Source organism: Heterocephalus glaber, unplaced genomic scaffold (genome assembly GCF_053883595.1).
Source record: "Heterocephalus glaber isolate CG9 unplaced genomic scaffold, H.glaber_assembly_v1.0 deba00001509, whole genome shotgun sequence".
NCBI classification, from domain to species: domain Eukaryota; kingdom Metazoa; phylum Chordata; class Mammalia; order Rodentia; family Bathyergidae; genus Heterocephalus; species Heterocephalus glaber.
In genome coordinates this window covers 16,899,777-16,926,076 of record NW_028258325.1, presented here as the reverse complement: position 1 = coordinate 16,926,076, position 26,300 = coordinate 16,899,777, and the positions used below count along the sequence as shown (strand labels likewise).

The 26,300-nt window shown below is 41.1% G+C and overlaps 1 protein-coding gene and 1 long non-coding RNA gene across 3 annotated transcripts in view; one reads left to right on the top strand and one right to left on the bottom strand.

Moving 5' to 3' along the window:
- Positions 1 to 273: 273 nt before the first annotated feature.
- LOC110349661 (uncharacterized) lies at positions 274 to 16,732 on the bottom strand. Its single transcript, XR_002395803.2, has 3 exons — positions 16,419 to 16,732; positions 1,255 to 1,343; positions 274 to 343 (listed from the first exon to the last, which is right to left on the bottom strand). It is a non-coding gene; the product is annotated as an uncharacterized LOC110349661 (long non-coding RNA).
- The window catches only part of Adgra3 (adhesion G protein-coupled receptor A3), a 137,746-nt gene continuing 128,174 nt past the window's right edge, over positions 16,729 to 26,300 (top strand). Inside the window, exon 1 of one of the 2 annotated variants that reach the window (XM_004847210.3) lies at positions 16,729 to 17,033. In XM_004847210.3, the coding sequence (XP_004847267.1) occupies positions 16,771 to 17,033 (263 nt within the window). In that variant the 5' untranslated portion in view covers positions 16,729 to 16,770. Of the gene's footprint in view, positions 17,034 to 19,734; positions 19,839 to 26,300 lie in introns of those variants that run through there. The other variant, XM_087187405.1, reaches the window with a different exon arrangement.

Here is a 26,300-nt window from a genome sequence, read left to right as displayed (position 1 = left end):
AGCCTCCGCTGAGTTACTGACTTCTGTTCTACTTTTGTGGGTGTCCCTGAAGCTATCATGCACACTGTTTCCACAGCACACCAAAACCACGTACAACTTCAAAGCCTATCTGCTGACAGCGCAATGTCAGCTCTCTTGTGCTAGTATGCAAGTTCATGTAAGGACTGTGTGTTCAGCCAGTGGGCTGATTTAGCTTCCAGTAGTATAATGGGGGAAATTACAGGTTGCTGTGAGAGAATAGGCCTTAATGTATAAGAATATGTTTTTATACTTACTTACGTCACTGTATATTCAACACTGGAAGTTTTCCTTTAGTCTTCATGTCTCTGAAGAAGGAAGCTGACTATAAGGTAGCTGAGGAAGCATTTCAGAAGAATGGCTATCTTAGCATATTTGTCTGCCAGACAGTCTGCTTTAGCTTCAGGAACCTGACTATTCATCTAAGGTTCAATTTTGAAAAAATTTTTGGAAAGCTTAGAAATTACAGACTGTTTTTCAGTACTGAGGATTGAACTCAATCCTCATGTTAGGACTCTACCACTGACCTATGTCCCCAATCAGTTTTTATTTTTTTAATTTTTTTTATTTTTTGGTACCAGGGACAATCAGTTTTTATTTTGAGAAAGGGTCTCTTTCACTTGCCCAGGCTGATCTTGTATTTGTGATCCTCCTGCCGTACCCTTTGAAATTGCTAGTATTATAGGCATGCACTACAGTGCTAGGCTTGAAATTAAATTTTTACAGTACCAGTTATAGACTGAATTAGGGTTCCCTAAAATTCATAGGTTTGAGATTTAACCTGATTTTTTTTCCTTAAATTCTTTTATTGGTACATTTTAGGTATACAATACATTTATACTTATCATTGGGTGCTTGTACCTGTACATGTTGTATCTTGGTTCTTATTTTTTCCCCATTACCTGTGCACCCTTCACCCCCTCTACCCTTCCCTATTTACATAGACTTCGTTTCCATTTTTTTCTTTTCTCATAATTTTTCCTTTTCCTTCTTTCCTTTCCCCTTCCCCTCCCACTACCCCTACCCCTTTGGACCTTTTCCTATTTCAAAGTATCACCCTGATTTTGACTGTTTGTTGGTAAGACCCAGAAGAAGGTAATTAAGGTTCAATGAGGTCAGAAGGGTGGAGCTCCAAACCATGGATTGAATGTCCTTACAAAATGAGACACCCAAATGCTTTCTCACTCTCTCTGCTTCCCTCTCATCACCCTTCCTCCCTCTTCCATGTGAGGATACAGTGAGAAAGCAGTGGCCATTGGTAGGACAGGTGGAGTCTTCACCAGAAACTGGACTGGCTTGCATTTTGAGCTACCTTTCCTCCAGAACTGTAAAAAAATAAATAAATAAATTTTCATCCTTTAAGCCACCTAGTCTATGGTGGCAGCCTGGGTTGACAATATAGCACCTTATCATCAAAGTCTGAGGGCCTCCAAATGTTTTACATCTTTTGACTGACCATATTACAAAATTACCTGTGTAAAATATCCTCTTTTGGTCTCTGTCTTAAATAAGGAATAGAGTAAGAATATGAAATAAAGAAAGGCTTGAACTTGGGTGTGGTGGAGTATCCTGTAATTCCTGGGTGGCTGAGACAGGAGGATTGTCCTGAGTTTGAGGCCTACCTAGACTACATAGTGAGTTCAAGGCCACCCTGAAATACACAGTGAAACCTTGTCTCAGAAAAACCAAAAGAAAACAGAAAGAAAGAAAGAAAGAAAGAAAGAAAGAAAGAAAGGAAGGAAGAAAGGAAGGAAGGGAAAGAAAGAAAAGGAAAAGAAGGAAAGGAAAGGAAGAAATAAAGGGTTGGTCGTAAATCATCAGAATGAGTTGGTTTTATACAAAGAATATATTCTAAGGAGGAATAATGTTACTTCTTTGATGGGTCATCAGACCATCTTGAGTGTAAAATAATCAGAAGGAATTTGTGTAACCTCTTTGTTTAAATTTCTATTGGGTATCCTGGATAAACACAAAGAATGAAACAGCTGTAAAAGTATTGACCCACATTCTCCCCACTAGATATTATTGGCCCAAGGTAATTTTAGGCTAAGGGCTCTAAGAGTTCAAAATGCAATTCAAAATCCATATTGATTTTGCAGGTTGATATCAAAAGAACTTCTTGGGTTAAACTCCGTCTCAAAATGGTTCTAAGTGCTTATAATTACATTTCCAACATCTCCAGCAACAATCACAGCTCTGTGGTAGTTTTTGCAACACATAGATTGACAGACCCCATCTTTACTGACAACAGTTCTGATTGGACCATGGCTTGAGTGGTGAGAATTTGTAGCTGGGAGCCTTATCAGAGCTGTCACCATTGTGTCTTATCAATCCCAAGCAAACAGCCATGCCTGGATGGTGCAAACTGCTAAGATTGCCTTCACTAAGAATCCTGGAGGAACCAGACTTCCATATTTGCCAAGGATTTTCCCCTCTAAAGTTTAATATTTTCATTTTCAACACATGGAATTGAATTTTCTGAATTAGTTGTTTGGGGAAGTAATCAGGTGGTGACCAGCTCAGTGAAGGCCTACCGTTATGCTCCTCATCAAGGGCAGGGGTCAGCCTATGATCTGAAAGTCCTTATGGATTTTTGCATTCTTAAGAAAAGGGGACAGAAATCAAAAGAGTAACATGAAAAGTATACCGAATACCAATTTCATGTGAAAACTATACAAAACTCCAACTTTAATAGCCATAAATAAGGTATAATTGGAACAGAGTTGCATGCATACCTTTATGCACCACTGTTTACAGCTGTTTCCCCCACAGTGGTTACAGCTGAGCAGGCAAAGGCTAACATTTCCCTTTGGCGGGTCTCACAGAAGTTTGCTGATGCCTGCTCTAGTATGCTGGAGACAATGAAAACTCCTTTTGAAACGCACCCTCCATACTTTTATCTACTTTTACCCAACGAGTAGAATTTTGAGACTTATAAAGGACTAGACTTCTTTGATATTTATCGTTAGAGACACAAATGGCAAACATTGGGCCTGGCTCAAGGATGCCTTGATAAGGTAGTCTTCCGGTTAGGACTCGATGGCAACAGAATCCCGAGAAGCACCTGTCAGACAGCATCTGGCAGAGAACAGGTAACTCTGTCTTTCAAGAACTAAGCAGAGACACAGAGAAAAATAGTCATTCTCCCCGAATCCTGTAACAGCTGAAGAAGGCTGGGCTAGACGTTCCATTCTTATTAGTGACCCTCAGGAGCAATCTCCCAAAAATCTATGGCACCAATGATAAAAGGATAGGTCTGGGGTAGAAAGTATAGATGAAAACAGGCCATTTTATTCTTCTGGTATTAGTTTTGTTGTTGTTGTTGTTGTTGTTTTGGTATTTAAATTATTGTTTAGCTTCATTAGTTTTCCTGAAAACAATTTAAGAATAGATAATTTAAACTGGCTGTGGTTATGCATTCCTATAATCCCAGCACTCTGTGAGGCTGAGGCAGGAGGACTGCTAGGTCAAGCCCAGCCTGCAAGTGACCTAGTGCCACCTGTGTCCAAATTTAAAAACATCAATAAAGGGACTTGGGTTGTAACTTAGTGTGAATGCCCTGGGTTCAATCCTCAGTACTGCAAAAAATAGTTAATTTAAAACAGATATTTTTCTTGATAAACAAAGATGTCTTCAATTCTTGCTTATCACTAAATACTCTCATTAATTTCATAACACAAGAAGAAATCAAATGATCATAGGGATTTATTACATTATTATCTTTGGAAATGCCACACTTTGGCTTTGTTCTGTGTCCTCTCATTACCCTTTCTCTGGGGTCAAATCTTTCACTTACAATTTCTCAGCTTCCTTCTCCTCTAACAACATACAACAGTTAAGGATAGAAGGTGGCTAATGCCTTTTCCTTTATGACTTATTTTTCTACTCAAAAAATCTCATCCACACCTATGGCTTCCAATAAAATTCACATACTCTGACTAAAAAGAAAAAGGAAATCTCCAGCTCTAGCTGAGAACTTGACTATTCATAACACTGCTGAACCAGCATGGCCACTTGACTCCCCCCATCCCCAACTATTTAAAATGGACTTCAGATTCAACATCTTCCAATAACACTCATATCCTCCCATTTAAACCTGTCTGCCTCTCAAGTTTCCAGGCTTGGTGAAAGGTATCCCCATCCAACTCAGGCAAACCAAAACACTGGGAGTCATTTTTGACATCTCCCTCTCCTTCAAGTCCACCCGCCAACCACAAAAATGAATCTTGTGGTTTCTTAAATTCTGTGTGATTCAAATATATCCACTTTCCCTCAGCTTCATTCCCTCCATCCTACTTTGAGCTGCCTGAATTTCTGATTTATAGTTACAGACTTCTAATCATTTCCCAGAATCCATTCTTGTACTGTTCCCCATTCCTCATCAAGCTCAATGGAGGAGCCAAAACAAGCACATGAAATGCAGCTTTCACTGTGACTTCCCTCTACTTCAAGTCTTTCAATGGCTTTCAAGTGGTATTAAACTGAAAAACAACATTTTTGTTTTGGCTAGGGTGAGTGGGAGCTGTTGATGGAACCCAGGACCTTAAACTTTTGCATGCTAAGAACATCATCTACCACTGAGATATCTGTAGCCTCCAAACATTATTAATTACAGACACGAGCCCTGCTGGATCCTACCTATGCCCACATCACTAATCTCATGGCACTTTGCTGTCTGTTTCATTGCCCCAGTCTTTTCTCACTTTCCCATTATCCTTCCATTATCCTTCCAGCTGCAGGAACCTTTCATAAGCTCTTTCCTTTCCCAAGGTCCAGCTGGCATGTTACTTGTTCCCAACAGAACTGCCTGAAGATCACTTAAGCATATCAGAAATGAAAAGGTTTTAAGCCTTAAAAGGGTCTTGGTCTTCAGGTTTCAGCCTTTCACTCCGGAGAATCTCCTCTGTCCCTGTGAAAATTTACACATACTTCCAAGTGACCAGATCTACATTTGAGTAGATATTAAAAAGAGCATTTTTGGTCAATCTATTAAAAAAAAAAAGACTCCTCCAGGGCAACTGGTACCATCTTGCTTTACCACTTTTACTCTTCCACAACTAAGAGGCTCCTTTCAAAGAACTCCCAAAACAAACAGAATATTCTCTGTGATTACTTGCTGTCTACCGGTGTCAGATAATTGAAAAATGTATTTATATATTTTTTCTCAGTCTATTTTTCAAATCACTTTTTATTAAAAAGGAAGCACAAGTACAGAGTGTTTCAAAGAATCAAATAATTTAACAAAGGAGTGCCCAATGAAGTGTAAGTCTTCTTATTGCTGACCCTTTTCCCAGAAGGCATTCATTACTAACAGTTCCTTATATATCCTTCCAGAAATAGTCCATGCATACACAGTATACACACACATACACACATGAACCCACTACATCTCTGCTTTTACCACCTACAAGATTTTCAGAGCCTATATAGATCCCCACACTCTGTTTTTTAAGTCTTCACTGCCCTCCATTTGTACCTGACCATAATTTATTCACCTCTATTTATGAATGTCTATACAGCTTGTCAGTTGACATATGTTATTTCCAGCATTCTGTCATCACAAAAAATGCACCAATCCTCCATATGTGCTCTCTGTGCAACATGTATGTATTGATCTGTATTAGTTAGCTTTCCATCACTGTGACCAAGTACAATGCCTGAGAAAAATAATTTAAGGAATAAAGGTATATAGGTGTTTGGGCTGATGGTTTCCAAGGTACCAAGAGCTCTCTTCTTGTTATGGTTTAAATTTACTCTGTGCCCTCAATACCTCACGTGTTTGGAAGCTGACTGGATTATGGCAGCATGATAGCTGTTGTTATTAGGAGGTGGGGCTGGTTGGAGGTGAGACGGTGGAGGTGTAACCTGGAAGGGTCTATCTCCCTCACCCATTCTTCCCTTTCCTCTGTTTCCTGGCCATCACCATGACTTCAGCAGCTTTCCTCAAGTCCTTTGAACTATGCCCTACCTGTTGGAGCCAGCCAACTGTGAAATGAATTCTCTAGAAACCATGAGCCCAAATAAACCTTTGTTCTTTTAAATTGTAGATGCTGGGTAGTTTGTCCCAGCCATGAAAAAGTGACTAAGACTATCCCTTTTAGGCCCGTGGCAAGGCAGAAATATGCTGGAAGAGAGTGAGAGTAAAATTGCTACCACATGCTAGCCAGGAAGCAGTGGGGGAGGAGAGCCCTAGAAGTAGAGGTGGAGGACAAAACATAATACTCCAGGTCACACCCCCATGACCTCATCCACTGATGAGGCTAATGTACTCCTGATCCAATCACATTATAAAAGCTCCATCCAGAAGCCATTTGGGGGACATTTTAGATCCAAAGCTTAACATGGTCTGAAGGAAAAATTCCTAGAAATGAAGCTTTTTAAATGAAAGATATTTGCTATCATCTTTTTGGAAAGTGATACCAAATCATCCTACAAAAAAGCTGAGTCAATGTGTATTGTCTCTGGCTAGGTAGAAGAATGTGGACTGCCCTACATCCAGTGGTCTGTTTTTTCACAATGTGATGAGTAAAAATTGTTATCTGTTTTTATTAGTGGGGTTTTTTTCTTTATTTGGATTTCTTTAATGATTGGTGATGCTATGCACCTTTTTATATTATACAACCTTTTATTATTATCTTTTGGTGAGCTAGGTATTTATATCTTTCATCTATTTTTTATTAAGTAGGTGAACACTTTCTTACTATCCTTAAGTTTTTTTCCTCCATCATATATATTGCAATTTTTAAATTAGTTAAATGTTTAATTTTTATGGTTTTTTTCTCTGAACAAATTTAAAGTTTTATGAGATAAAATTTATTGATTTATATCTTGGTATGGTGCATGTGTGGATGTACATACAAATATCTATGTCTATATATACACGATTTTTAAACATGTCTTATAAATACATGTTTACATTTAAATCTTTGGTTGGTGTTATGAAAGAGAGGAATTTAGAAGAAGCAGTAGGAGCTGGTAACTTTCTTTTTTGTACCGGGGATCAAATTCAGACCTTGTGGTTGCGGAGCAGGCTCAGTTCCACTGTGCTAAATCTCAGGCCCCAAGAGCTAGTAACTTTTAAATGGCCATTATCCTTGGCTGAAGGAATTTAAGGATGCTCAAAATAGTAATTAAGTCTATAGGTGTTTATCGTCCCCATCTGAAGACAAATACCTTGAAGGCAGTAACCAAGCCTATTTATTTATGAAGTTTGTCTTCAGCATTCAGAAGAGTGCTCTGCTCGCAGTGGACTTTGAATAATAATATTCATTAATGCAATAAAATTTATTTATAGTTTATTTAAAATTATAAAATTTATTTAAAATTTATAACAGCATACTTAACATTTTAAATATTAGTAATTCGGCTGGGGATTTAGCTCAGTGGTTCCAGCGCCTGCCTTGCAAGCGCAAGGTCCTGAGTTTGATCCCCGGTGCCAAAAAAAAAAAATTAGTAATTGATGTATATTATAAAAATCACAAATAACAATTTAAAAAACATAAAGAAGCAGCCCACCATGGTGGGACCTACCTGAATCCAAGCAATCTGGAGGGTGAGTGAGGAAGAAGGATCATAAATTCAAATCCAGCCTGGGTGAATTTGCAATTTAGTGAGACTCTGTCTCAAAAAATATTTTAAAAGTGCCAGAAATGTAGTGCAGTGTGAAGACCCTAGGTTCAGTCCCCATAACGGTGAAGGAAAGAAAAGAAAAGAGAGAAAAGAAAGGGAGAAAGAAAGATGGAAAGAAAGAAGGGGAGAGGGAGTCTGCAGAGGAGGAGGGGAGGAAGGAAGGAATGGCATAAATAAAATGAAATTCACTTGCAACTCTGGCAACCAGATTTATCCATGGTTAACATTTTGTTACTTTTCCTTATTATTCTGTGTCATATACTCTTGGGGTAAGGATAGCATAGTGGACTATTTTGTTTTGCCATAAAGTATTAATTTGTGGAACCCACCTAGTCCTGCCACTGTTTCAGGTGGTATATTTTCTGCCCAGGCCAGGCCAGTCAGAGGGCTGCACTCCCACATTGGTCCTCTTTAGGGATGTGTGACCCAAGACAGGCCAATTACATCCCTCACTAAGAATGCTGGTGTGTGTGTATGGGGTGTGGGGGTGGAGTCCATTGCTTTTGATTTTGTTTGGTTTTTGCTGAAATTTTACAATCTGAGGATGCTACAAGGAAAGGGCTTCCAGTGATCCTCCAGTTGCAGGGTGAGTAGATCTAGCCTGAGAACAAAGCCAACAAAGAGTTGAGAGGTAGAGAGAACCGCAGGCATTGTTTCCGATTCTGGATACAGCTATGCCTGAAACAACTTCCTATTTACATGAACCAATAGACTCCTCTTCGAGTTAGAACAAGTTGGAGTTATACTGTGTCACTTCTTTGAGAGTTTTGACTAATATTGGAGGAGTTTGGATAATATTTCATGGTGCTATGGTGAGGGACCTGACTCTCGACTATTTCTCTTTTTAAAGTTCCGTTGTAGTGAGGAGAGGAAGGGTTTGGATACAGAGAAAAGAGGAATAAAAGCAACAATTATTCTTAGCTAAGTAATCAGATTCAGTTAAAAATGAGTCAGCATTGGACAGTGTCCTTGGCAGTCTTTCACTCAACTTGAGACTACACATTGCCATATCAGTTGCCAGAAAAGTTGTTTTTATTACATATTTCTATCAAAAGAGACTGAGCTTTATATAATGGAGACTAGGGAAGCTAATTAAGTAGATTTAGAATTTAATATACACAGCTTTTACTGCCAACCAGGCTTCAAATAGATGAGTAATTTGCCTGATTAGGACCTGGGTAAGGAGTCAGAGTGCTGGGTTTTACTATTTATAATCTAGTAATGATGGGATCAAACATACAAAATGTTTTAAGGAATAAGTGCAGGTATGGGAAATTTCAATGGACAGTCAACTCAGCTGAGACTTCATAAAAAATAAAAAGTTTTACTTAAACTACCAAACAGGGATGAAGCTGTGGTTATTTAGTTACCATGAAAAGACAAATTAATGAATGGAGAACTATTGTTTTTGTGTACTCTTTCATCCATCCATTCATTCATTAAATATTTATGGAGTGCCTACTGTATGCTAGGCACTATTCAAAGTGCTGGCAATACAGTAATACAACAAAAACTTTCTTTCACTCATGCAATGTGCTTTCAGAAGCAACTCAGTTACAATGAACTGAAGTCGGGATTTATGTGTATCAGTCTGTAGAGTGACGGGTATCTGCTTGAGAGGGGGTGAAGACAATTGAGGTAATTAACACACAGGACTGTAAAAGACAGGCAATGCAGAGAATCTGGCTTGCTTCCCCAAGAGTTTTCCATATCATGGTGTTCATTTTGCATTTTGCCTTGTTCCTAGAAGCATTGTCTAACAATGGCCAGGGCACTTATTTTGGAGGAAGTCAGAGATTCAGAGATGAAAGGAGCTGATACATGTAATTGTAATGTAGGGCCATGAAAGATAAAAGATGTTTTTTTATAATTTATAGTGTTTGTAATGATATATTATGATTGCACAGAATGTTTTTCCTAGTAGTTTCTTCCATGTGTTACTGCTTTACCTAACATTATTGGAAGGTAGAAGACAATTATTATTCCTCAATTTTGCAGGTTGGGAAACAGATATTTAGTGAGTGGCTTATCTAAGTCATAATCCTTGGCCAAGTTTAAAGGGACATCTAATTATAGGCATATAAAGGAAAGAAATTACACTCGCAATTTTCTCAGTTCTCTGAGGCTTTTAGAGGAACCAAGGATGTGACCTTGGACACAGTAATTTAATCTCTAGATTTCAGCTGTTTCATCTGGAATAATAAGGCAAGGATCCAGATTCAACTTACATTTATGGCGTACCTATTATTTGCAAGTCATGTGCCACATACTCTCAATGTTAAATTATATTTGAATTAAACCTCACAGTTTATGAAGAAAATGAGGTGCCAAAAAGTTATGCAATTTGCCCAAAGTAATCCAGCTAGAGTCAACATCTTAACCTTGATCTCCTGACATCAAGATCAATGTTCTTTTCCTGCACATTAGCATTTTCTCCTATATTTTAGCATTCTTCGAGTTACATAAAAAGCATAAATGTGACTTGATTTACTGATGTATAGACAAGACCAACCCTATTACTCAAAGTAGGAAAATTGTATAATGGTTGAAATAATTAATATATCTAAGTTTAAATTTTTAAAATTGGAACTCATTTGCACAAATTCTTTATGATGTAATAATCTTTGAGGCCTCTAAGTGATAAAAAATGGTGTTAAAAAATAGAAGTACAGGGGAAAGGAAAGAAGGGAAAGGAAAAATGATGAGAAATGGAAAAAATGGAAATAAAGTCTCTGTAAATAGGGAAGGGTGGAGGGGGTGAAGGGAGGGCTAGGAATGGGGATAAAATAAGAACCAAGATGCATCATGTAAAGGTACAATTCCCAATGAGAAATGTAATTGTGTTGTATACCTACAATGTACCAATAAAAGAATTAAAAAAAAAAAAAGAAGTGGAATGTAGCTAAATGGTAGAGAGCTTGCCTAGCATGTGAAAGGCCCTGGACTTGCGTGCATATATATATATATATATATATATATATATATATATATATATATATATATATATCTCCAAATAATGGGAAATTAAACGTATTAACATCCTAAAAAGATGGAAATTTCAGAATTGGCAACTCTGTTACTAAGTCTATCATTAATTGTTATTAGCCAATTGATAGACATTAAACACAGTCTGTACATAGAACTCAAGCTGATAATAACCCACACAGCCAGTATACAAGACAGTTATATCTAGGAGTTTGATACTCAGGAAATCCTATTTGGGAAAACTCCCTCCGTACAATTACAATTCTAAGCTTCCCTCAAAGTCTGTTGTTTCTTTGGTTATTTTTAATGTGATGATAAGGGGAGTGTCATGGCTTTTATCTAGATGTCCCCCAAGGGGCTCGTGCAGGACTTTTGGAAGGTGACTGGATTACGGGGACATCATAGCTGCCTTGTTATTAAGAGGTAAGGACTGGTCCAAAGAGGTAGGTCACTGGGGGCCTGACCTCTAAAAGGTATCTCCCTTCTGAGCCCCTTCCTTCACTTACTCTGCTTCCTGTCTGCCATGAGGTGAGCAGCTTTCCTCCACCAGACCCTCTGTCATGCCCCTCTGCTGTGCTGCTTCTTCTCTGGAGCACTCCACGAGGGAGCTGAAATATGAGCCAAAATAAACCTCTCCTGTCTTAAGTCGCAGGTGTCAGGTCTGTATTGTCTCAGCAATGAGAAAAGTGACTAAAACGAGGGCAGGGGCAAGGAGGAAAAAATGATACTTAGAAGCAAATAGCTTTGTGATGTATGATAGATCTAGGAAAGAGAAATACAGTAGAGCTGTGGTGAGGAGATAAGAATGATAGAATAAATGAGAAAATTACTTATACACTGGAGAGAATGGAAGGTCTGAGAAGGCTCCCAATATTCATGGTTCAGTAACTGTACCTGAGGGAAATGACGCTCTACTTACTGGGTTGGAAATCAGCCAGCCAGGGTGACGCGTAATGCGGCACCATATGTTTTCTGCAGAAGAAGCACAGATATAAACTCCAGAGCTCCTGACTGAGCTATATGGCGAGTTGTGATCAGGGCCAGGTACCAATGCTCTTGCATCTCTCCAAAACAGGCGGCCTCTTGAAATTTTACATTGGCAGGCACCCTGCTTTCGGAAGTCAAGTCTGGGCCTTGTAACCACACCATCAGTGAGAAGGACTGAAGTGGCCATGTTAGAAGGGACAGCAGCAGACAGATGAACTAATACAGACAGTTCACAGAAACATTTTGGTATCCAATATTCAGGCTGTGTGATCCTTTACTGATTTGTACCCTATCTTTTGCAGGTTAGTCTATCTCATTTCTTTCCCATCTGTTTCTCACTGTTTGTTTCAATGTAATCTGGATATCTTAATTTGGACTGTGAGCCTTCCTATTCCATAACATCTGCTCTAGCCTCCATTGCAATATGTATTCATGAAGGCTACTGTTGTATCAATTCCTCAAATGACATCGCCAATTTTTGCCTATTTTCTGCCTTATATTTACAACTTTTGGTAATTACACTGCAGGAGGTAAGGAAAAAACCACTGCAGAAAAGTATTTGATCATCTAAAAAAAGCCTTTAACTGTCACAGGGATACATTCCAATAATACTCTGGATGCAGCAGACAAAAGGATTCATGGTTCAGCAGGCTAAAATCATAGTACTTTAAACCGGTCCCAGTTCAAACTCTCATTTCAAAAGGTGAGATATCATGACTTGCTGATGGTCACTATTGCTGGTTTTTTTGGGGTTTTTTTTTGGTACTGGGGCTCTAACTCGGGTCCTTGCGCTTGCGCAGCAGGCAGCAAAACCACTGAGCTAAATCCCCGGCCCCGGTTACTATTTCTTTTAACTAGCAAGCCAGAAAAGAAGCCAACACTAATGAAGGTAGAGGGACATTTGAGATAGTACTGCTGATCCTGTCTGGGTCCTGAGTAATGACCAAAGACACATTCTAGCACATGCTGTGTAAGTACTAAAAATAGAAACTACAGCTGTCACAATGAATAGATTAACCTTAAATGATACAAAAATAAACAGAGAATATCTGTTTATTAGCAGGGCTTATTAAAGGTGTCACCAAAACATTTCAAGAGCTAAACATCACTGTTCTTTCCTGCTGTTAATTTGATCATATTACACATTTCCATCCAATCACAGAAGACTGAACTTCAGTCATTTCAAGTTAGCTGACTTTAGCTGGGAGTTTTTGCCCAGTTATCCAAAATACACAATTCAATAAAACTTTTACTCACCAGTTAATATAGATGAGGAATTGAGTTAAATGTTTGAACCATAAAAATAATAAGATTTAAACTAGGTGAATCAGAAAATCCTTTGGTGTTCTATGTTCCTGTACTGTTGTAGGTGTTAGAAAAATCACAATTAACAGTGACTTAACTGTAGAATATTCATTACTGATAAAAAGAAGTCCAGAGGCTTAATCAGTAGGTCAACTATGACCTCAGTGAAGCAAGTGGTTTCATGTTTTCTATTTCCTCCTAATTATTTTAAAAAATTTCCTTCAGGCTTTTTGCCTTGGGATCACAAAATACCTGGTTCAGCACGAGGTATAATGTTCTCACAGGACTATTTCCAAAGCAAGATGAATGGAAATGATAGGATAGATATCTTCTCTTACTAACCTCTTTTTTTTTTTTTGATACCGGGGATCAAACTTGGGACCTTGTGATTGTGAGGCAGGTAGCGGAACCACTAAGCTAAATCCCCAGCCCTACTAATCTCTTTTTAATACATACACATAAAAGTTATTGTGATGTTCTATTCACAAGTCTGTGCTGTCTAAAATGATATCCACTTTAGGACTAGCATGATGAAACAAATGGGATTTTTTTGTTTTAATTATAATTAATTTGAATTTAAATCTATATACCCGTATGTGGTATCTACCATATTAGACAGCACATCCTTTGATTATTTTTGGCTAGAAAGATGTAGGCCATAATAGCTGCAAAAGAGGTTGGGAAAATGATTCCTCTAAAGGAGGAAAATTTGGGAATGGCTCTTTAGCAGCAACCGACAGTGTGTGCCATTAAAATTAAATAAGATAGGGCATCATGGAGCTGACACTGTAGCGGGGCAGGCAACAATGTAATATGTAGACAGATAAATAAAAAAGGAAGTTGTGTTGAAGTTTGGACAAGACATCAAGATTATCTAACTCAGTCTAGATAATCAGTCTAGAAGTTTCTAGAGTAACAAATATAAAAGAGGATGATAGAAAGTGGGAAGAAATGATTTCAAAAGCTTCCAGAATCCTACAGTCTGGTAGAGAGGGAAAACAGGCATATAAATGAAATTGTTAACAAAAATGAATGCAAACATATTCATTATACATAAATACATATTTAACATATACATGTTTATTATATATGTACATGCTTAAATTATATGGTTAATAGTTTATTAAGGAGAAAAACAAAGCATCTTTGAGAGCTTCTCTGGTCTCTCCTACAAGTCTTGCATAACATAGCAAGACAGGATTCGCAGCATAGAAGCTTTGGAATGTGGTCCATCTACCACCCTTAAGCAACAGTTGATGCAATACAGTTTTACTGGACTATGTGTATGTGGGTATGGTTAACAAGTGGTTTCTTAGTTTCTACAGGACCTTCTAAAGTGGAACAATTACAAACACAGTGGGAACTCTGAAAGGACCTATGAAGTCCTAAAACTTCAAATGGTGTGATGTTCTTAAAGCCTGAGGGAGCAGTAGACAGACCTGTCTGTCAAGAAGCTCTCAGAGCTGGAGTAGCTTAACTCAAACTTAGATTCTGGTGTGACTGAAGGACAGAACAGCATAAGTTTCAGATACGTAATCTTGTAAGATGATCTGAGTGATTTCTGTGCAAAAGTGACTGAAATTATCTGTATAATAAAAACATTTTCTCCATAGTTATCACTGGATTCATGGTATCCCCTGTCATCTCTCTTTCTCTTTTTGAACATTCTGTACCTCACATAACTTTCTATACGGTAAAGCAGAAAAGAATTAATGTGAGTATCTATAAATACATTTCAAAATAGACAAGCACATTTACTTCAACAGGCTTCAAAATATTCACATACTTTGTGTGTGGGGGGGGGTACTGGGGACTGAACTCAGAGCCTTGGAACAAAGCATATCCCTAACCCTCTTCTGAGACAAGGTCTTGCTCAGTTGCCCACATGGGGTCAAACCTGTAGTCCTCCTGCCTTTGCCTCCAGAGTGCAGAGATTACAGGTACGTGACACCACACGCAGCTATATTCACATACTCTCAAGTTCACATGCCAATCTGTGTCTATATCAAGAGTAAAAGTTATTAAGAACTTTCATATTGGTACTCTTTTATCTTTATTAAAAAAACACCCAATGATGATGTTAATGATGGTAATTTTGTTGAGGAATAAGAGTTCTTCACATAAATTCAAGATAAATATGGGCAATTCCACCTACCTTAACATAGAGGCACCAATTTTCCTTTTACGGTTATTTAGACATTTAAAGGTACTTAATATCGGTGATAATGTCCCTGTTTTTCAACCTATTGTAAGTGTGACAGACCTAGGCTGCTCAACACCAACATGGTAGCCCCTAGGGATTTACAAGATTAAATAAAAAGAAAAAAACTCATTTCTTACCGCATACTAGGTACATTTCAAGTGCTGCACACCCACATGAAGCCATTATATTGGACAGCAGAGATCTAGAACACTTTTATCATCACCAAATAGACATTATCACAGTAGACAGTCCTGGACACTGGTGGGTTTGTATAGTTGAATCACAAAAAGCATTATTTAAAAGTATTGTCACTCAACCTTAACGGAGTAGTGTGTGGTAAATGGAGGCCATTTACTGATGATTGAGAAATTTCTAGCTAGACAAATGGAGTCTAGGGATTGGTTTCTGAAATAAACTTCCTGGGGGCCTTTGGAGACAGTACTGTGCTTAGACCTAGGCAAGAAAACACTGCTCTGGGCTCTATATTTTAGAAGACACCAACCTGACTTTCCTTTCCATAGAGTGAAAAATCTCCCTGGGCAGCGCCCACAGCCTGTGTGCTCTTCTTTCTCTAGACTAAGTCCATGGGATCCAGGACCCTAGAATTCTGACTAAAAATCCCAAGGTCACATCCCAGTTCCTCAACAGGCCTCCTCCCAGAATCCTCTCCATGGAAAACCACACAACCATGCTGGGCTCTCCTGGGCAGAGGCAGGCAGAGGGCAGTTCTAAGGTGTGGATGGAGCTGGGATGATTGGGCCGGGTTAGCCAAGCACATGAGCAGAAAGCTGAAAGCTGTGTGTGCTTGAACAGAGCTGGCCCGGGTACTGAGGGGTGTGGGTTGGTATGGCCAAGAACTAACTCCTACCTGCTACGATTTAGGGTGGAACGCCACGGTATTTGAGAATTCTGCAGGCCAACTGGCCTTCCAGGGTACGAAAGTCTACTTCCCAAGACAGAACAAAACTCATTTTGTTAGCTTGGCGTATTCCTTGCACAATTTAAACACAGGGTAGGTGAACCCTGGGCTTGCAGATGTGACGCCTGGGGCTGCGGTCTTAGAGCAATAGATTCAGTTGGTTACTCCTGGTCGCTTTGCCAAGGATGACTCCAGCTTTGTTAACCTCTTTGGTATCTCTGGACCCTGAGAGAACCTTTTTCCTAAGCGCTGCCATTACAGCCAGGCCCCTTTGCAGGACCCAAAGCTGTTGTAGCTGAAGGTCAGAAGCGCGTCAGAGTTCACGTAACTAGAGTGGAACCTGTGACCTGGCCCTGGGACAAATGAGATTACCTTGGCGAGGTGGAGGACTTGGTTTCTGGAACTTTTCCCGCGAGGGTGGTTGGAGGGAATTCAGCCGAACCGAACCGAGGGGCGGCGAGCGAGCGGGGGCGTGGCCGGGCGGGAGGGGGGCGGGGCGAGGAGGCGGTCCTCCCGCGGGCTGTGCAGCGGCGCTGGGACCCGGCGGCCGTGACCCCGCGGCTCCCCGAGGCCGAGCGCGGCGGCCACGGACAAAGGAGCATGTCGGCGCCGAGGAGCGCCGGCCCCGCGGCCGCCTGGAGGCCCCGCGCGCCCGTCCGCCCGCGCGCCGAGGCCGCCCGCTAGGCCAGCGCTCCCCGCACGGCCCGCAGGCCCGGCCCGCAGCATGGAGCCGTCCGGGCGCCCCCGGGGCCGCGCTCCGCCACCACCGCTCCTTCTGCGGCTCGCGCTGCTCGCCATGCTGGGAGGAGGAGGAGGAGGCGGCGGCGGCGACGGGGTCGCAGCGCTGCCCCCGGGCTGCAAGCAAGACGGGCGGCCCCGAGGGAGCGGCAGGGCGGAGGCGCCCGCCGAGGGCAAGGTGGTGTGCAGCAGCCTGGAGCTCGCGCAGGTCCTGCCGCCGGACACGCTGCCCAACCGCACGATCACCCTGTGAGTAGCCGGCGCGCGGCCCCGCCCGCCCCTCCTGGTCTCCCCGGGGGGCTCCGGCGGCACCCGCGCGCCTTTGTGTGGACCGAGTTGGGCCGGGACGGGGCGGGGTGCTGGGTGCCGGGTGCCGGGCCGAGCCCGCGGGGCGCTCGGCGGAGGTGCAGCTCGGGGCCGGCGGGCGAATCCGACTCTCGGCTCCGCTAGTTTGCAAAGTAAAGTTTTCCGACTCCCCGGCGCTGAGCTCCTGGGGCTGCGCGGTGCCACGTGAGGCGGCACGTCGTGGGAGTTAAAGCTCATTCATCCCGGATTCCGCTTCCGAGAAACACTGTGCTCTGGGTGCTAGTGGCGGTCCTGCTTCTGTGCAAATTAAGTTACACTTGGATGGCCGGAAGTGCAGAACAGGAGCGCTTTGAACGCCCTGTGTGTCCCCAAGCTTGGACATTGTCCCCAAGGCTTTTGCTACGTTAGTTTCATGGATAGTTTTAAGATGGGACCTGCGAGATAAAGTTGCGCTCCCACCTCTCAATCCTGTTTCCCTGCCTGCCAGATTCACTTTGAAAAGCAGAGAACTTTGGACTTGAAAGCCGGGCTTGAGCAGTGAGCCTTCCAGTTTAAGGGACTTCTGATTTTTTCGGATTGAGTTTCCACCTGGAAAGGAAAAGTTTGGTAACACTTTGTGCCAGAACTCGCTGTTGAGGTTTGCTAGCATCCTTCAGCCAATTCTAGCAGAACAGTCGGTCCCAGTGACTTTAGATTTAGTTTTCTGAACCGTTGGTTTTTTTGGAAAAAGTTTCAAGCCTAAGTGTTTCTAATGGATATTTTGTCCGACTGTCTCAGCTCCGTGTTCCTCTGTGTTCTTTGATTGGTTTCCTAAAAAAGAATCGAGGAGGCTGCCAGTATAAAAGCAAAAGGCACAGGATTGTCTATGAAAACAAAATTGGAAAAAAATATTCAAAAATTAATCGCAAATTCAGCAGCTGTCTTTAAGGGTAAGATGAGTGGGCATATTATTTACACCTTTAAATCTTCATTTTTTTGCATTAGACAATATTTAACAGAAAATCTGCTTATTGTTTATGGAGGGATGAAGTTCAGTACCTTTCTTGTTTTGTTTTTGGACTCCCTTACCCTTTGGTGGTGGCAGCAGTTGTTACTTATTTCCTGGCCAGATGCTTTGAAGTGGAAATTCGGGGTATGGGACTTTAATTACAGTCTAAGTCTAGTGGAGCAAACCCCAGACTTGGAGAAGACCCTTGTTATGCTGCTGCAAGAATTAGTCATCATGCAGTGGCTTTATAAACATTTAGGTTATGGGTCAGCAAATGGCGCTTCACTGGATTCATGTTAGAGTCCAGTTTTTGTGAAATGTCAACAATTCCAGCTGGATTTGGTCAGCTACTTGTAAATTGTTGATTTTGCTTTGCAGAAGACAAAGAGGCAGTATTGTTGAAAATCACTTTTTTGACATATTATCAGTGAAATTATTTCAGTGAATTTTGCATAAGCTGATTAAAATGTAAATGCCTTTGAAATGTCATTTTATTTTAGTTTTTTTTTTTTTTGCACCTAAAAGCTCTTTAGATGAAAATAAAATTAATAAAATTTGGATAGTGAGTGGAAAGAAGTAATTTATTTAAGGCCTAATTAAAGCTGATGGTTTGGATGGAGTCCATTCAAGGTATTTCAGGCCTGGTTACAGTTTTGTGGGCCAGTTCCTTCACTTTACTCGATAAGAAATCAGAGTCTCTACCTGTAAGTGACATGTCCAAATTTCCATAGTAATTTGATGGCTGGGTCCTCCCTGGTCCCGGATGCTTGACCAGCAGTTCAGACACTTTCACATCTTTCCCCCTAGTGGAATCTTTGCTAGTTCAACATAGTTATAATTGAGCAACTTCTTGGTGGAAAGTAGCATGTTAAAGTTTGGACTGCTGCAAATTACAACAAACTTGGTGGCTTGAAACAGTTTTATTCTCCCACAGTTGTGGAGTCTGGAGCCTGAAATGAAGGTGCTAGCCAGGCCCTGCTGCCTTTGAAACTTTTAGTGGGAGAATCTTCCTTGCTTCTTTCAGCTTTCCCTGTTCCTAGGATTTGTGGTAAATCTTGACTGCTGATTCTGTGTGTTATCTTCACATGGCCTCCTTTTTTCTTACTTTTTCTTCTTTCAGATTGAATATAGGGCTTTCAAACATTCCCAGTTCTTTTTAATTTTTTTTTATTTTGAGACACAAACTTGCTAAGTTGCCCAGGCTAGGCTCCGACTTGGTATCCTCCTGTCTCAGCCTCCTGAGTAGTGGGATTACAGGTGTTTGCCACCACACTTGGCTCCTGTAGCCTACTTTCCTGTCTTTTGTGACATTGTCTTTTAAGGACAGCAGTCATTGGATTTAAGGTCCACTCTAAGTGTCAAGTGATTTCATCTCAAGCTCTTTTACTTATAGACCCTATTTACAGCTAAAGTCACATGGAAAGGTTAAATGGGCTGGACCATCTTTGTTGGGAGTCACTATGCCACTCTACAGAACAGAAATAACAATATCAGCCAGAGGGTGTAGCTCAGTGGTAGTTTGCTTTGCGTGTTCGATGCCCTAGGTTCCTTCCTAGCACTGGAGCTACAAAAAACTATGATCTTTCTTATTTATGAACTTGTAGATATTTGGGGAAGAAAATCCATAAAGTACCAGAAGAGTATGGTAAATGCTGTATCCCTGGCTTACACGTGGAGCAAAATGAACCCTGAGGAGGGCAATGAAGGCCTTTTTGGAGCACAGTTGGTGAAACTGAGCCAATGCTGGCTAAAGGAGGAAGGTAACTGAAGGGCACAGAGGACCTGGAGAGGAACTGAAGGGAGTTGGAATGTCCCACCCTTGGGGTCGCTACACTGGCAAGGGCCAGTGTCCAGAGCCCAGAGGGCCAGAGTAGAGGCTGTAGGGTGCAGTTTAGGATGAGCAGGCGCCCTGGTGTGTTTTTATCCCTTAGGTGTGACCAAGAGTTTTTAATGAGTGGTGATGTGGCAACAGAGAGGGAGGGTAATTGATGGGGATTTCGAGTATGGCAAGGACAGCTTTTTAAAAAACCAATGAAAAATAAGGTGGTTTCTCTTTGGTTGATGAACCCATTTTAATTGTAGCCTGAAGTTCAGACCTTTCAACTGTCCTAATGAACAACACTTGTTTCTATAGCTGGAGTTACCAGGCGTAATCTGACAGAAATCCTTGGCTTCAACACACCCATCTCTTATGTAGACTTACACTGAAAGAGTAAATTGATTTATTAATTCAGGATACAAATTGAACAGAAATCGCCCAAATTTAATGTTTGTGTAGGTAATATAAATTATTTGCCATATTACTATGTTTTGCATAAGATGTTTCTCAATATTTTGTTTTAACAATTTTAAGGATTCCATTGCCAGAAAGTTTTAAGGGTGTGACCCTGTGTCTTCCTCATGATGCTACTTGGTAATTCGAGACAAATAAAAATTATTTGTGGTTCATCAAGAAATTTAGGGATGAAATCCAGATTTTTCCCAGACTGACAAATTAAAATAATGTATGAGTTTTGGCTTTTCTTTATAAAAGTTAATGTTTGTTTGCTATCAGAGAACTGACACTTATTTGGAAATCTCCAGTGTGGCCCAGTACCAGGTAGAGGAAAAGGAATGCTTCATTATTCAGAAACTGAAGCCTCCTTGGGAGAAAGGATTTGCACAGTAGGAGGCAGACATTTAGGGAGCAATTAAAGAATGTCTGTAATTAAATAGTAAATCCTGCCTTGCAGACTGTTTGAGTGTTTTAGGAAGCCTGAAAAGAGATAGCTTGGTGTGGATGTGGAGTCCTTGGGAAGTTTTTTATTTTCCAGAGAAGTAAGGACTGGAGTGTGAACTGAAAAGAAGGGAAGACTGAACAGAGGAGCAGAGATGCTGGGGCAGAGACTGTTGGCCACTGATGCTGATGTAGAAACAGCTCTGGGACCCGTAGCCTGCATGTGGCGTTCCAGTCGCAGTGGCGGCCAGGGTTTGCTGGAGGACATTGTGCAGAGGGGAAGGAGAAGAGGTGCAGCCAGACCACCCTGCAGCAAGGAGGCACTGGAAAGGAGATCTAGGAGAAGCAGCTGCTACAGGGAATGTGATCTTCCAAGCTGAAAGAAGTGAACATTTCAGGACTGGCATGGCTGCCTAGTGGAGAGCTGTGGAGAGATCAGGTACAGAGGTGGGGAATAGATAACGGGCTTCAACAGCCTAGAGATTCGGTGCCTACCAAGAACAGTGCTGGTATAGTTCAGACAAAAAAGCCAGTTTGGGGCGGGGAGGGTGGAAGTAGCACTGGATGAGGCAGGAGTTTGGTGTGAAAGGAGTCTGACCAGCGCAGGGTTGAGCAAAGGTTTGGATTTGTTGGGGGATGGGATAGTGCCTCTGAGTAAAATCGCAGACAGGGGCCAGGATTTAGCCCAGTGGCACCGTGCCTGCCACCTGTGCCTGCCGCGTAAGCGCAAGGTCCTGAGTTCAATTCACAGTACCAAAAAAAATCCAGGATGATTTCCAAGATAGGAGGAATGGTGAGGGAGATAGGGGGAAGCTGGAGCACAGTGCACAGTTTCACTTTTGATGGCTGCAGGAAGTTTTCTCTCCACAGGAAAGAAAGTGGAACTAGGCATAAAGGTGGCTGCGAAAGGGAGTTCCTGCCTCATTGCTTCTGCATTCTCAAAGATCCAGGTGGGAAGTAGAGGTGAAAGAGGAGTTGCCCAGACCCGCACAGAGTAGGGAGAGCGGTGGAAGAGGAAGGAAAGATGACATAGAGACTGGGATAATTCTTGATAGCTGGAACCAGGTGGGACCATAGCCTGATGAGCTAACTGCTGCTGCCTTCCAGTGTGCTCTTTATGTGTAGTGTAGGAAGGTGGGGTAACTTGTGCCGCGTGGCCCGCATGGCCTAGGCTGAACATGATTGTCTAGTGATAGGGCATGCGCAGAAAAGGAACAAGGATACATAATGTGTCTCCTGGGACTGTATCATCCAGGATCTACACTCTTAACCAAACAGACACAGTCTGTGGAGGAGAATATGGAGGAGAAAGGGAGGAGAGATTAGGTGAAAGGCCATCTTCAGTCTCGGTCCACGGCAAGGAATGAAAAGTTTCTTCTGGAAGATGATCCTGCTGGGTACTGGAGAAAGTCAGCAGAATGGAGCTGTGCCCATTTGGAGCCTTGTACTAGATCCCAATTCAAAGGGAGATAGGTAGCAAGGTTGTTTCTCCAGCAGACTGCGGAGAGATACAACTCCTTGGGTGGAGCCAGGTTGCTCCTTTGCCAGGTGAATACAGACAAGGGAGAGAGGAACAAAATGATTTTAAAGAGGAACTGCCCTGAATTCTACCAGGGGGAGCTGCTGGCTCAAGGGTAAGGCTGTTATCTTTGAATTCAAGGTATTACCTACCCCTGTAGCCTGATTTTCCAGTACTTTTTTGTACAGAATATTATTATTATTATATTACTATTTTCAATGCATATATGTTGGGGCACAGTTATGTTGTAGACATGGTGCTGAGTGCTCATAGTTTGGGGATAAAAGAGGTGATGCTTTCATTCAAGGATGCGTCTCAAACACAAATTCCCTGCCTAACCAAAGTGAGTCCCTCCTCCCCTGGACCTGGCTTCCTGTGTACCTTGGCTAAGATTGACAAGCTCATACCTTCTGGATTCTTCATAATCTAGCTCAACTGCTACATACTCTTCACTCACTGTCCTGGTGTTTGGACTCCTCTCTTCTCTGAACTCCAGTAGTTCTTAATTTCTGAGCTTTTGTGTCACCTTATTTTCCTTATTCACCTCTCGCCCCCTTGTATTGCTGGGGATTGAACCCAAGACCTCACTCTCGGTAAGCATGCACCTGCATCTCCAAAACTCTTGTGTTACTTTCTCCGATACTGGATCTTACTCTCATCATGCAGACACCCTCAAAGAGAAGGACCCTGGGACTTGTCTTAGCACAGATCTTAGCACAGGTGGGTTCGTAATTGTTCTTTTGGTCAGGAGTAATCCGAACAACAACAACAAAGAGTAATGCTAACAATAACACAGGTAGATGATAGAAAAGCTAGAGACATGGGGGATGGAAGAGAGATTGGAATTTAGATTATTACACTGTTGTAGTGAATGAGAAGGTTTGTTTATTTAGTTTCCTTAGGCATCTTAGAGCTGTGACATCTCGCATTCAAAAACAGGTATATGAAATCTACAGTGACAGTTGACTTACACTGTGTCGGGAAGTAGCCTGAATTCCTACCAGCAGTGTTGCTCAAAAATGCTGCAGAATTTGGGGGAGACTTAGGCATTTGGTCCTTGAGTTCGAGTCTTGAGCTTTTCCAATATGCAAAGTCGGGCAGGACCGGACTTCTGACTCTTTTGCTTCCCATGTGAGCTGGGGTTCCTCCAGGATGAGGAGTGGGGAGAGAAGTTGGCGGGTTTGGCAGCATGCCCGTTTGCAGACACACACACGCACAGAGAGTTAGGAGAGGTTCGTCCCAGTGCAGCTGCAGCTTTCTCTTCTCAGGATCTATAGAAGTTGGTCTTAAAAAGCAGAAGGCAGAAGTAAAACTCTGACTCAGAAAAAGAATGGTTTCTTACAAGAATATTCAGTGACTTGTTTTTCTGTCAGCTGTTTCTTGGAAAATGATTGTTTTCTGTATTGACTTGGTATTATAGGGGAATCTTAAGTCCAGATAATTTAATTTGTACATTATTATGTCAACAGTATTCTCTTAACTGAACAAAAGACAGGGTACAGAGTTCTTTAAATTTTAGTAGCTGATGAACATAGTTTTCTACAAAGATTAAGAAGCTGTACATTCAAACTTGCTCCTTAAGTTTTTAACTATCATCTAAGTAGATTTTTTCTGTAATGCAATATAACTTTAATGCTCAAAGTATGGTTTAACTTGCATGTATGTTCAAGTGGAGACAATTTTAGTGAGTTTAAAAGGTAAGGAATTCCTCAAAAGATTGGATTTTTTCTTTTTCTTTTTTTTCTTAAATTCTTTTATTGGTACATTTTAGGTATACAATACATTTATATTTATCATTGGGTACTTGTACCTGTACATGATGTATCTTGGTTCTTCTTTTTTCCCCATTCCCTGTCCTCCCTTCACCACCTCCACCCTTCCCTATTTACAAAGACTGTTTCCATTTTTTCCTTTTCACATAATTTTTCCTTTCTCTTCTTTCCTTTCCCCTTCCCTTCCCACTTCCCCTACCTCTTTGGACCTTTTCATCCTATTTCAAATTATCAGTTATTCATTTTAATCACTTTAATCCTTATTTACACTTTCAGTTTCTCACACCAGATGTGCTGTTTATTTCACGTCACTCAGCATGCATCCATTTAGCTATACCTGTCTCTAGTTTCTCGTTCTTTATGGCTGAGTAGTACTCCATTTTATTAAAAAAAACCAAAAAACTACATCTTCTTTATCCAGTTTCCAGTTGATGGGCACTTGGGTTGTTTCCAAGCTTTAGCTATCACAAACTGTGCTGCTATAAACATGGGTGCACATATAGCACTCTGGTATGATTCTTTTGGACAGATACCCAGCAGGGGAATAGCTGGGTCAGAAAGGACCTCTAGCCCTAGGTCTTTGAGGTGTCTCCATTCTGATTTCCACAATAGTTGCACCAGTCTGCACTCCCACCAGCAATGGAGAAGGGTTCCTTTCTCCCCACACCCCCACCAGCATTCGTTATTGGTTGATTTCTTCATAGCAGCCATTTTTCCTGGGGTGAGGTGGAATCTCAGTGATGTTTTCATCTGCATCTCTCAAATGACCAGTGATGTTGAACATTTTTTCATGTATTTATTTGCTGCTTTTACTTCTTTGTCTAAGAAATGTCTGTTCATTTCACATGCCCAGTTTTGAATTGAGTCTTTGAATTTGGGGGGTCTGATTATTTTCAGTTCTTTATATATTCTAGATAGTAGTCCTTTGTCTAAGGTACAGCTGCTGAAAATGTTTTCCCACATTGTAGGTTGTCTCTTAGCTCTGTTGGTGGTCTCTCTTGGAGTGCAGAAGCTTTCTAATAAGATGAGATCCCAGTTGTTAATTCTTTGTGCTAGTTCTCGTGCTACTGAGGTTTTGTTCATAAAGTCTTTTCCTATGCCAGTGTCTTCAAGAGTTCTACCTAACTTGTCTTCCAACAATTTTAGTGTTTCTGTCTTAATATTTAGATCTTTAATCCACTTTGATGTTAGTTTAGTGCATGGTGATAGGTATGAGTCTAGTTTTAATCTATGGCAAATTGAAATCCAGTTTTTTCAACACCATTTATTAAATAGGCTATGTTTCCTCCAATGAGCGCGGTTGGCTCCTTGGTCAAAGATGTGGTAGCCGAGTATGTCTGGAGTTGTTTCTGCATCTTCTAATCTATTCCACTAATCCTTGGATCTGTTTCTTTGCCAGTACCATGGTGTTTTTATCACAGTAGCTTTGTAGTATAGTTTCCAGTTGGGGATTGTGATACCCCCAGCCGTGTCTCTGTTGCCTAGAATTGCTTTTGCTATTCTAGGTCTCTTCTGGTTCCAAATGAATTTTTGGAATGTTTTCTCTAGTTCTGTGAAGTATATTGTTGTAATTTCAATTGGCATTGCATTAAATCTATATCGTAGTTTTGGAAGTATGGCCATTTTCACTATATTGGTTCTTCCTACCCAGGAACAAGGGATGTCTTTCCATTTTCTTTATATCCTCCTTGATCTCCTTTTTCAGAGTGCTGTAGTTTTCAGTGTAGAGGTCTTTTGCTTCCTTTGTTAGGTTGATTCCTAGATATTTCATTTTTTTGGATGCTATTGTAAAAGGAATTGTTTCCCTAATCTCTCTTTCAGTGAGTCTGTTATTTGCACCTAAAAAGGCTATTGTTTTTTGAGTGTTGACCTTCTATCCAGCTACTCTACTGAATCTATCAATTAAGTCTAGAAGTCTTTTGGCTGAGTTTTTTGGGTCTTCTATGTAAAGTATCATATCAGCAGCAAATAATGATGGTTTAACTTCTTCCTTTCCTATCTTTATTCATTTTATTTCTTTCTCTTTTCTAATTGCTGTAGCTAATGTTTCCAGAACTATATTGAACAGGAGTGGTGATAGTGGGCATCCTTGTCTTGTTTCTGATTTTAGCATGAAAGTTTTCAGTTTTTGGCCATTTAGTATGATGTTGGCTGTTGGTTTTTCATAGGTAGCCTTAATCTGGTTAAGATAAAGACCTTCTATCCCAATTTTTTG